General features: G+C 41.5%; 2 protein-coding genes across 2 annotated transcripts; both read left to right on the top strand.

The window, feature by feature from the left end:
* The first annotated feature begins 305 nt into the window (after positions 1-305).
* LOC124273853 (leucine-rich repeat extensin-like protein 5) lies at positions 306-1283 on the top strand. Its single transcript, XM_046709168.1, has one exon. The coding sequence runs from the start codon at positions 306-308 to the stop codon at positions 1281-1283; it is 978 nt and encodes a 325-aa protein (XP_046565124.1).
* A 712-nt stretch (positions 1284-1995) lies between these two features.
* Positions 1996-8041, top strand: LOC124273874 (techylectin-5B-like). Its single transcript, XM_046709217.1, has 3 exons — positions 1996-2075; positions 6833-6935; positions 7184-8041. Exons 1-3 carry the CDS (start codon positions 2013-2015, stop codon positions 7831-7833), a joined length of 816 nt encoding a protein of 271 aa, XP_046565173.1. The 5' UTR covers positions 1996-2012; the 3' UTR covers positions 7834-8041.
* The last annotated feature ends 4323 nt before the right edge of the window (positions 8042-12364 follow it).

Here is a 12364-nt window from a genome sequence, read left to right as displayed (position 1 = left end):
GCTACAACGGTCCAGCCAGATGGTGAACGATACGCTAAGCGGATAAACTTGTTCCTCCTCGACATGTCTGAAGAGAGATCTTGGAGAATACCCACACAATCATGGATCAGTTATGACATAAATCGAAACCCTGAGCAATTTGTTATGGTAACCTTTAATGTATTTCGACTCTGCGGAACACAATGGAAATGTTGTAATGACACAGCATGAGGCAAAATCATAAAATACAGCATTATCAAAAAGGTCTTATCCTTTCCAAAATCACTAAACTTAACGTGCAAGTTCCTTTGAATGTTTGGCATTTGATGCACTCCTGCCCTACCCTGGCGTTCTGCAATCCTGGCCTACCCCTGCGGTCTGCCCTCCTGGCCTACCCTGGCGTTCTGCACTCCTGGCCTACCCTTGCGGTCTGCCCTCCTGCCCTACCCCGGCGGTCTGCCCTCCTGCCCTACCCTGGCGTTCTGCACTCCTGCCCTACCTTGGCGTTCTGCACTCCTGGCCTACCCCGGCGGTCTGCCCTCCTGGCCTACCCTGGCGGTCTGCCCTCCTGCCCTACCCTGGCGTTCAGCACTCCTGCCCTACCCCGGCGGTCTGCCCTCCTGCCCTACCCTGGCGTTCAGCACTCCTGGCCTACCCCGGCGGTCTGCCCTCCTGGCCTACCCTGGCGGTCTGCCCTCCTGCCCTACCCTGGCGTTCAGCACTCCTGCCCTACCCTGGCGGTCTGCCCTCCTGACCTACCCTTGGCGTTCAGCACTCCTGCCCTACCCCGGCGGTCTGCCCTCCTGCCCTACCCTGGCGTTCAGCACTCCTGCCCTACCCCCGGCGGTCTGCCCTCCTGCCCTACCCTGGCGTTCAGCGTTCCCAGCACTCCTGCCTGCCCTACCCCGGCGTTCAGCACTCCTGCCCTACCCTGGCGTTCAGCACTCCTGCCCTACCCTGGCGGTTTGCACTCCTGCCCTACCCTGGCGTTCAGCACTCCTGCCCTACCCTGGCGGTTTGCACTCCTGCCCTACCCTGGCGTTCAGCTCTCCTGCCCTACCCTGGCGGTTTGCACTCCTGCCCTACCCTGGCGTTCAGCACTCCTGCCCTACCCCGGTGTTCAGCACTCCTGCCCTACCCTGACGTTCCGCTCTCCTGCCCTACCCTGGCGGTTTGCACTCCTGCACTACCCTGGCGTTCAGCACTCCTGCCCTACCCTGGCGGTCTGCCCTCCTGCCCTACCCAGGCGTTCTGCTCTCCTGCCCAATTACCGCCGTCTGCACTCCTGCCCTACCACGACATAGGGCAGGAGCGGAGACCGCCGTGGTAGGCAGGAGCGCAGACCGCCGGGATAGGCCAGGAGTGCAGGAGTTTGGTTGGCCAATCAGATAATGTATCTCAACTGATATACATTTCACAACAATATTAAACATAGCGCTACGGTTGGTATTTAAAGAAATACAAATTACTGTATTAAAGGAAGATACATCTATCAAGTCGATGAATCGGGAGATAAAAGGACATACTTCAATTTTATAAAACAAGCCCAAACATAATCGTTTGGTATTCCATTTGCACGGTGATGCTTCATGGCTACAAGTGTTCGCCAGTAATACACTGTTCATCTCAGAAGCGTGTTTTTCAGATTATTCGTTAAGATATGACATCAAGATATTTTTAAATTGAGGGCGTTCCCAAACAATTATCATATGTCATCTAAGCATATCAAATTGCTGATCGATCAACACTCATGTTTATATGGCAAGTGGAAGAGTAACAGAGTTATTCCTGTAAGAGATATGGCAGCCTTACACATGTTGGCTATTGTCACCTTGGTCCTTCATTTCAAAATTAATGCTGGTGATGATACAAGGATTATCTCTAGTAAAGCGTATTCTGAGTGCACTCAGTTCATCTCCACCACAAATGCTACCGTCATTGAAGGCATACATAGCGTTGCCGCGTGTGGTGTGCAGTGTTCTACGGAAACCCAATGTGTGGCTTTCAGCGTGTCTGTGGCTGGTGACACGTGCATGATCCACCGTGAGATGTTTCTGACAGGTGTCTGCTACAGTGGAGGGTGGCGCCATTTCAATGTAAGTGGAAACTTTAGGGTGTTTTATTGTACAATTGCTTTAGAAACGAAGCACTTTGGCGTTTCGATACATTAACAAACGTCAGAAGCGTTTGACAACTCTCCATGATCTAGTGTCTTTGCACTTATTATGTCAGGTAGCAAATACCCGTTGTTCATCACACCAACTTCAAAATGTCACTCAAAGTAGTTAAGTGACAAATAGTAGCACTAAAATTTCATAACAAAATATTGGCTTCATAAACAATTGTGGGGCAGTGGGGGTATCCTTATGGTTAAAGCGTCCGTTCGTCACGCTGAAGACCCGGGTTCGATTCCCCACATGAGTACAATGTGTGAAGCCCATTTCTTGCGTCCCCCGCCTTGATATTGCTGAAAAAGTTGTAAAAGAGTGGAACCTAGAACGTACCGACTCGTCATATAAAATGCTACCACACACACAGAGAGAGAGAGAGAGAGAGAGAGAGAGAGAGAGAGAGAGAGAGAGAGAGAGAGAGAGAGAGAGAGAGAGAGAGAGAGAGAGAGAGAGAGAGAGAGAGAGAGAGAGAGAGAGAGACACACACACACACACACACACACACACACACACACACACTCAGAGTTATGTCCCTGACAACAGACCGGCCATGATGCCTGCTACTGGCATAGCAGACGAAAACGAAAACAAACATCTGGTCTGTTTTGAAGTATCACCTTCATATCCCTTTTCAAGTAGGAGTAACAAAAATATTTGGGTGTTCAGTTGTCAAGCAGTGGGTCATGGCATATAACACAATATATGTTTGGTCATATCAATCCCAGAAAGAGATAAATATTTTACCTTCCCCCGAGCTACCAAATTTGAGAAAACTAATATTATCTGTTCTTCTCAACATCTTTGACCACAAAGTATTTCCAGCTTTAGCTTACGGCTCAGAATTATGGGGATTTCATCCCTCACAGGATATAGACAGGGTATACATTAATTTCCTACAGCAAATTCTTTTCCTATGCATTGTTCCCTGTATTGAAACAGAGTACCATTTCTGCTTAATATGTCCTTTTGTCAGATTTGAGAAAATTGTTACCTGGATATTATATTGTTAATCCAACATACCCTAAATTTTATCAGCTATTATCATCCAAAAACCCAGATGTTATCAATTGTCTAGCAAAGTATGAATTGTTTGCCATGGAAGAAAGAAGTAATCAGTTGCAAATAATATCCGATAGCTAATTATATGTTTGCTTTTACAACTCTCCCTGCGTGTGGCCAATCAAGGAGTTGATGGTATATATTTATGGTTTCTAAATATATATAAAATCATGTGTTTTGCACATGTCTGTCTATTAATCCTGTAACTGAGAGTCCTATTGTCCAGTTGAAATATCTACGGTACATCAAGGCTGTAAGAATAACATGGGCGTCAGCAGTAAAAGTAGCGCTACATTCTGGTATTCTAGAGGATGTCGTTTTCGATCCAGTGATTGTAGATAGGTTAATATCGAACGATGGGAATAGAATTTACTTTGTAATTGTACATATACCTGCTGGTATATACACTAGCGGGTTTGTATCAGAACTTTTAAAACTTGAAAGGGAAAGGTCTACTGCTGGTCTGACCACCTGCTAGGGAGGCAGTAGTCAAAAGTTGGTAGGAGCGATGATATCAATGTCAAGATTAGCAGCAGTAGTGTGGGATTTGATCCAGATCCCAATCAGCTTGAGCCGGCTAGTGTTTCCTAAGTAAGTGGTCATCACAGAAAGGGTTAAAGATAAGAGTTTTACCGCGGTTTTTTCAAAGAAAGTTCATTAGGCAGCACACATAAAGGCTGTCAACAGTTCGAACATAATCCAGACATAATCTAAGACCTTGGTAGCGGTATACACAATGGAACCAAAGTCTAATCTTTACTGATCTTTATTATTCAAATCTTAGTAAAGGTTTCAAGAAGTATACATATCAATGACAAAAGTGATGTCCGATACAATTTCCTATTTTTACTTGTACCTTACGTTTCTAATTTCCGGTATGATTTATGATTTATTCGGAATTGTACAGACGATTTCTTATGGATGTGGAAACGGTTTTGCCGTTTATATTAAAATACAAACACTTGGATATCGATGATGGCAAACATATTTCTGCCTGTTTCCTACTCTAGCTTGTTTGCAATCGTCCCTGAACCCTGGGTTATTACTGATGTGTTTGTCAGCAGAGCACTTAAGAATAGTTTCATCAGCTATGTCATATTTTTTCCGGGAGCAACTGACATAGATCAACATGTCCAAATTGAATTCGACAGCAAATGAATATTAATGAAGCATTGGCCAGTTGCCCGTATTAAGATTCCACCTACCTGAAGGATAGTCAGTCGCTGGTCATTTCTTTGTTTTGATTATTTCATTTCTGGTTTTGATTATTTATTTGATTTTGTCTGTGATACGGAGGTGAACAAAACCTGCTCATTTTGGGAGATTTGAGTCAGTTCATTGACTGGGATCTGGTTCTTTATACAAGATAAGGCTTTCGGCATTAAGTTTAAACTTTAGTAACTGGAGCATGAACAGGGGTCGAAACGGCAGCTGAATATGTTCTACTGGTAGTAGCTTGAGACTGATTGTGATTCTTGGTTGCTTGTGATTCTTCATTTTACACATTTGATGCCCCGAAAGGTAGCAAAGAGATTCCTGTCAATGGACTTTTGTCTGTAGTTTCGATGACTAAGAATCAAGTATTACTGAAGTGATCATATGATGTAGAAAACATATTTTCGTATATTTGTCTCTGAACAAGAGAAATAGTTTTGAGCCATGATAGATAACCGACTGCCAACAAGGACGCCATCGACTGCCAACAAGGACGATGCTGCAGTATAGACCAAACTGCAACACCAGAGCTGCAGGGATTTTATATTACGGACATAACGACTTAAATAGCTAAGGCACCTGAGAAAAATGTCTGGTTTGGCCCATGATAAGTTTCTTAAGAAAAATGTAAAATGTATATGTCACCAGATTGGCCCGTGGGATTCTTGCCAAAACGAATAATACAGCGTTGATGAAATGTTCAAGCACATAAACAAGTCGCACCATTTAATTGATAGAACCTGGCCCATTCTACCAACCGTGCAGGTGAAGGAAGGGTCAACGTGGTACGTTGGGCAAATGGAACACCATCCCGGAACCAGTGCCAGATTCCCGTTCTCCACTGACGAAGGGACACGGCTTGCCAAATTCGCTCGTATCTTACGACCAGGATACCCTTGTTAATTCAGTATCATTTGAAGCCAAGTTATGCAAAAAGAGTCACTAATCATGTTTCTGTCTCCAACGCCTCAAACCACCACATTCCCGTCCTCCGGGTCGCGGGATGTCCAGTATAGCAGTCTCTTACGACCAGGAATGAGGGTGCCGAGGAAAAAGATCGACACGAAGGAAGTTGCTCTTCATGCGTGTGGATACGCATCATACACGCGGAGAAAGACGCGGGTACAGAACTTACACACATGCAATAAGAAGAGACCTGTGCGCCTTATACACGCGGGCAATGAGAACATTTTACACACGCGTAATGAGATTTAGTTGTTGGGGAGCATTATATACACCTGCATTGAGATATAGAGGCGAGTGCACATTTTACACACAGGTTATGAAATGTAGAGGTGGAATCACAATATACACACCAGCAATGAGATATAGAGGCAGGTGCACATTTTACACATACGTCATGAGATGTAGAGCTGGGAACACAATATACACACCAGCAATGAGATATAGAGGCAGGTGCACACTTTACACACAGGTTATGAGGTGTAGAGGTGGGATCACAATATCCACACGAGCAATGAGATATAGAGACGGGTGCCCATTTTACACATACGTAATGAGATGTAGAGGTGGGATCACAATATGCACACCAGCAATGAAATATAGAGACCGGTGCCCATTTTACACACAGGTTATGAGATGTAGAGGTGGGAACACAATATTACACACCAGCAATGAAATATAGAGACCGGTGCTCATTTTACACACAGGTTATGAGATGTAGGGGTGGGATCACAATATAAGCACCAGCAATGAGATATAGAGACGGGTGCTCATTCTACACACAGGGTATGAGATGGGAGGCGGATGAACGTTATATGGCCAGGCAATGACATATAGTGGCGAATGCACATTGCACACGCACACGCTAGCCGAAAGTGCCAAGACATATGTACTGAATATTCTGATCAGTACTCGTCCTGATATTTCACTGTCTGGGTTGCTGTAATTTACTTTTGTGTTTAATGTATGTGATTGATCTCAATCAATCTATCCGTTAATTAGTATTGCCAATTCCACCTCAAGTAGCAAGTGAGTTTAGTTTGACGCCGCACTCAGCAATATTCCAGCTATATGGTGGCGGTCTGTAAATAATCGAGTCTGGACCAGACAATCCAGCGATCAACAGCATGAGCTTCGATCTGCGCAATTGGGAACCGATGTCATGTGTCAACCAAGTCAGCGAGCCTGACCACCCGATCCCGTTAGTCGCCTCTTACGACAAGCATGCGTTACTAAAGATCAATATTCTAACCCGGACCTTCACGGGTCTCCACCTCAAGTACTGATCGGAAAATTTCACCATAAGATAATTTCACCATCAGAATGCACCTTAATTGGAGGGCACGGGGGCCTAGGGGGACAGTTTCATGATTGCCATTTTTGCACAGCAACTCTCATTTCACCAAAATATATCTACACTTACACGTCACGCTTATAACTTACAGGTCCAGAACCGCTGCATGAATGGGGGCGAATATGACCAGGACAAGCTAAGCTGTCAATGTTATGGTGGCTATATCGGCCAGTTCTGTGAAAGAATCATGCAGGGTAGGGCGTTAAATCACAACTGAACTGTCATTTCTACTCATACGTGTGTAGTACAGACATAATCATGCGATGAAGATACTCTTGTTTTTGAATAATTCGAAGAGAAAGTTGATTATTAATATACATACATTTGTAATTGCATCTACCTCTGACTACACTGAACTTAATTAATCTGGGAAGAATTCACTCATTAAAACCAACGGTTTTTCCTGTACAGCATTTAATAAAATATGCATGACATTTTTCAGATTGTACTGAAGGATATGACACAGGCCATTATACGAAGGGGAGCGGAATATACTTAATTTACCCAAATATGGCGCCCAGTCCTTTCAAAGTCAAGTGCAATATGCAATACCGTGGCCTTACATATATTCAAATGCACAAAGACGGATCTACCAATTTCAATCGGTCGTGGCAAGAGTACAAAGATGGCTTTGGGGATGTCACCAAGGATTTCTGGCTTGGAAACGACAAACTTGTTTACCTGACAAATAAACGTCCTCAGATGCTTACCTTTATATTTAAGGATATGAGTTCTACACGACAGCGAGTATACAAACATTTCACCCTATCCCAAGACGGCCTCTACACAATGACATACCAAACATCATGGGGGGCCACACTTCCTGAAAAACATGGAGGTGATTGTTTAGCCGAACTAAAGGGTCAGCCCTTCTCTACCTTCGATAGAGATAATGATGACAGTCTTCTGAACTGCGCTCAAGAACACAAGTCTGGATTCTGGTTCAAGAGCTGCACCCCCTGTAATCCCAATGGTGTTTGGTCTGAGACGCCGGACAAGAAGAGAGCTGGAGTACCTTGGGAGATGTTCTGGACGCCTGGAACAGAGGAAAACCTGATGTTGTCATGCAATGCCTATTTGAAAGCCTTCTAACTGTTTTAACTGCGGTAATCATCCGCAATATCTCTTGTGTCCAATCTGCCTTTTTGACAAATACCAAGTAGGACATTTCATAAGTGCATTTAATATAAATGTATCCAAACGTTTTATTTTAGTTTCAGATGTTATTTTTCAAACAGAAATATACTGATATAGCTAGTTGAGGAAGAATGCAGACATCTGTATGATTGTTTGTAGAAATATGAACCTTAACTTGCTTGACTGTGACTGTGAGTTATTATTTAACGTCACATCGGCAATATTTCAGCCATATCGTGACGAGAACACTTGACTTTGAAATAGAATATATATAGAGATTATAAAACCTGCCGACAAAGGACAGTAAAGCAACTAGAATATCACAGATATGTATGTAAAACTAGAATCTAAAACGTTTTAACTATAGGGGACAACACAATATAAAAATGGGCTATAGATCGCCACCAACTGAAGGTAGATCACCATACTAGGAGCCATGGGGACTTACATAATTACTTTTGCTACATGCATGGACCCTAGCTGGATTTACACCATCCCTTCAGCCGCTGGCGATTGTAGGAAAATTGTAGCCAACAGTTAAAATAACAAAAATACTACGTTTAAAATGTGATAATTTATATTTTACTTTGAAAGTTTTGGGACTTACGTACCCTCTCAGGAGGACAATAATTTTACGGTACTTTAACCCCTTTGAGGGTACAGCCACTAACAATCTAAACTATCAATCATTAAAACACATCTATCTACAGAACATATATATCAAAATTCATTAATTAAATCAATTTCTTTTAAAAAAGCAAGAATTAAATGAAGATGAACAGTATTAAAAAGATCCTTAACAGTTTTAACATTGAAATATTTATCCCTTTTGATGGAGAATTCAACACAGTCAAGCAGGAGATGCTTGACTGTGACTCTCTCATCACAAGGGATACAAAACGGAGGATCTTCACCTTTTAGCAAATATTTGTGAGTGTACCTTGTATGGCCAATACGACATCGTCGCATGATGACCTCTTCAAATCTGGACTGACAACCCAAGTAGGTGTAACCAATATAGGGTTTTATTTCATGTAATTTATTAATACCCACCTGGGTGTCCCACTTCTTTTGCATCAGATCGCGGATGTAAGTTCTAATGCTAGCTTTGTAATCAGAGTATGGAATAAGAAGTGGTGTCACAGATTTGTTGAGTGCTGCCTTGGCAGCAAGATCGGCCATTGTATTCCCAGAAATGCCAACGTGTGGGTAACCAACAGATTTGTTGAGTTCATTATATTATTCAATAATTTCTAATAAAAGTGGATGTTTGCAAGAGAGATTTTTAATAGCCTGAAGGCAAGAAAGAGAGTCAGAAAAGATTATATATTGTTTATGTTTAGGATGTCTTTGAATATATTTAAGAGCTGCTAAGATGGCGTTTGCTTCTGCTATAAATATAGAGCTGTTATCCGGTATTCTAGAAGATAATGTTCTGGATCCAATGACAGTGGCACATGCCACCGTCCCTGGACCCATCTGTAAATAAGGATTTGTATGTATTATATTTACTTCTTAATTGACTAAATTCTTGTTTATACTGTAGTTCATTTGTTTCTGATTTTTTAAATGTAGTTAATGTTAGGTCAACTTGTGGCCTAACCAATTGCCAAGGCGGAGAAGACAGAAGACGGGAACGAGATATATTTTCCAGCTCAATGCCGGCAGCCGAAATGAATGGTTTAATTCTCAAACCAAGAGGCGGAACAAGAGAAGGCTTTTTGTTGTACAGATCCTCATAAAGAGGATTAAAAACACAGTTAAATGCAGGATTTGACTCATTAGAATATAGTTTTGTTACATACTGCAAGGATAGTTTTATACGGCGTTGTGCAAGAGATGGCTCATCTGCCTCAACGTAGAGACTGTCAATAGGAGAAGTTCTGAATGATCCAAGACAAAGTCTCAGACCTTGGTGGTGGACAGAATCTAATAATTAATCAAGCTTCGAGCGGACCAATGATCTATACAGGTGTAGGAGGGTACTTTGGTCCCCTCCCCACTTTGAATTAGAAACGACTGTCAATAAATCGATTGCCTTCAGGCATTTATTTTTAAGGGATTTGATATGCGGAAGAAAGGTTAAATGGGAGTCAAAAATCAGACCTCAGAACTTGGCCTCCTGTACAACCTTGATGGGAGTGCCATTTAAAAACAGTTCTGGGTCTTTATGTGGTTTATATTTACGGCAGAAATGTATGCAATTAGTTTTTGCTTTAGAAAATTTAAAGCCGTTTTCAAGACACCATTTATTTATTTTGTTTAGACACAATTGCAATTGCCGTTCAATAGTATGCATATTCTTACCGCGACAAGAAATATTAAAATCATCCACAAAAAGTGATCCATCAATTGAAGCATTTAAAACCTTGGATAAACTGTTGATCTTAATACTAAACAATGTGGCAGACAAAATACTGCCCTGTGGGACACCCTGATCCTGATTGTAACGGTCAGACAGGGTTGAACCCACTCGGACTTGAAATTGCCTGTTATTTAAAAAGCTGGATATAAATTGAGGCAAACGGCCTCGTAATCCAAAATCATGTAAATCTTTTAAAATCCCATGTTTCCATGTTGTGTCGTATGCTTTTTCTAAATCGAAAAAGATTGACACAGCGAGTTGTTTATTAATTATGGCATTCTTAACAAAAGATTCTAAACGTACTAAATGATCGATAGTACTTCTGTTTTTACGGAAACCACATTGTATATCTGTTATTAGGTTATTGGTTTCCAAGTACCAAAGAAGTCGATTATTTATCATGCGTTCCATGGTCTTGCAAACGCAGCTAGTTAGTGAAATGGGCCTATAATTGGAAGGATCAGTATGATCACGTCCAGGTTTAGGGATGGGAACAGTTATAGCATGACGCCACGACGAAGGAAAATTTCCAGACGTCCAAATATCATCAAAAATGGTTAAGAGGGTCTCTAAACATGATTCTGGTAAGTGCTTCAGGAGTTGATAATGTACGTTATCAGCTCCTGTAGCAGTATCATGAGCCTGGTCAAGAGCAGTACGGAGCACATGAATCGAAAATACTTCATTGTAATCTTCCCCATTATCTGAAGTGAAATTAATAGTTTTCTTTTCTTTTTGTTTTTTATATTTTTGGAATTGAGGTACATAATTCGATGAGGAAGAGTGTCTAGCCAAAGTTTCTCCAAGTTTATTTGCAATATCGGATTTACTAGTTAATAACTTGTCTCCGTCTTTAAGATGCCTAATGCTAGATTGAGAACCCTTGCCTTTGATTTTCTGGATCATGTTCCATACTTTGGTTATCGGCGTACGTGAATTGATTTGCGATACATAGTTTCGCCAAGATTGACGTTTATTTTGTTTGAAGGTACGTCGTGCTTTTGCATTTAAGATTTTGAACTTGTTCAAATTATGGACCATAGGATGGCGACGTAAATAACTTGCTTGAAAATGTTTGTGCATTGTTATTGTGAATGTGACATTTTTAGTGAGTGAGTGAGTTAAGATTTTAAGTCACATCGGCAATATTTCAGCCATATCGTGACTAAAGCAAGTTATAAATATATCAACAATTTAAGTGAAATTATAAAATTCTGCCGACGAAGGACAGTAAAATAACTAGAGTATCACAGATATAGATAAAACTAGTAACTAAATCTAAAACATTTGAACTATACAAGACGATACAATATAAAAAACAGGCTATTGATCGCCAACAACTGAAGGTAGATCACCATACTAGGGACCACTTAAATTGGGACTTACAGTACATTCGCTTCCTGCATGGACACTAGCTGGATTTACACCATCCCTTCAGCCGTTAGCAATTTAGCAAAACTAGCCATACATTAAAAGAACAGGTATTCTACGATTAAAAAAGTGGAACATTTTAATTTACTTCGAATGTTGTGGGACTTACATACCCTCTCAGGAGGACAATAATCTAATTCTTTTAAAAATGCAATAATTAAATGAGAACTGATACTATTAAAAAGATCCTTCATAGTTCGTGATTTAAAATATTTATCCCTTGTGATGGAATACTCAACACAGTCAAGCAAGACATGCTTGACCGTGATTCTTTCATCACAAGGGATACAAAATGGAGGATCCTCACCTTTCAATAGGCATTCGTGAGTATATCTTGTGTGGCCAATACGACATCGTCGCATAATGACCTCTTCAAATTTGGACTGACAACCCAAGTAAGTGTAACCGATATAGGGTTTTATTTCATGTAATTTATTGATACCTACTTGGTTGTCCCACTTCTTTTGCATCAGATCACGGATATAAGATCTTATAGCAGCTTTGTAATCAGAGTATGGGATCAGAAGTGGTGTCACAGATTTGTTGAGTGCTGCCTTAGCAGCAATATCAGCCATTGTGTTCCCAGAAATGTCAACGTGGCTGGGTAACCAACAAAAGACGATGTCGCATTGGCCAGTAGCAAGTTCATTGTACAATTCAATAATGTCTAATAAAAGTGGATGTTTGCAA

Source organism: Haliotis rubra, unplaced genomic scaffold (assembly GCF_003918875.1).
Source record: "Haliotis rubra isolate DU_JTF1 unplaced genomic scaffold, ASM391887v1 Scf1038, whole genome shotgun sequence".
Taxonomy (NCBI): Eukaryota; Metazoa; Mollusca; class Gastropoda; order Lepetellida; family Haliotidae; genus Haliotis; species Haliotis rubra.
This window is presented reverse-complemented; position numbering and strand designations above follow the sequence as displayed.

Excerpts from the sequence above, each read along its gene's own strand:
- LOC124273853 (XM_046709168.1), top strand. The coding sequence starts at position 306 with ATGCACTCCTGCCCTACCCTGGCGTTCTGCAATCCTGGCCTACCCCTG.
- LOC124273874 (XM_046709217.1), top strand. The coding sequence starts at position 2,013 with ATGATCCACCGTGAGATGTTTCTGACAGGTGTCTGCTACAGTGGAGGG. Across the intron at positions 2,076-6,832 it reads GAGGGTGGCGCCATTTCAAT|GTCCAGAACCGCTGCATGAA; the intron begins GTAAGTGGAAAC and ends TATAACTTACAG. Across the intron at positions 6,936-7,183 it reads CTGTGAAAGAATCATGCAGG|ATTGTACTGAAGGATATGAC; the intron begins GTAGGGCGTTAA and ends GACATTTTTCAG.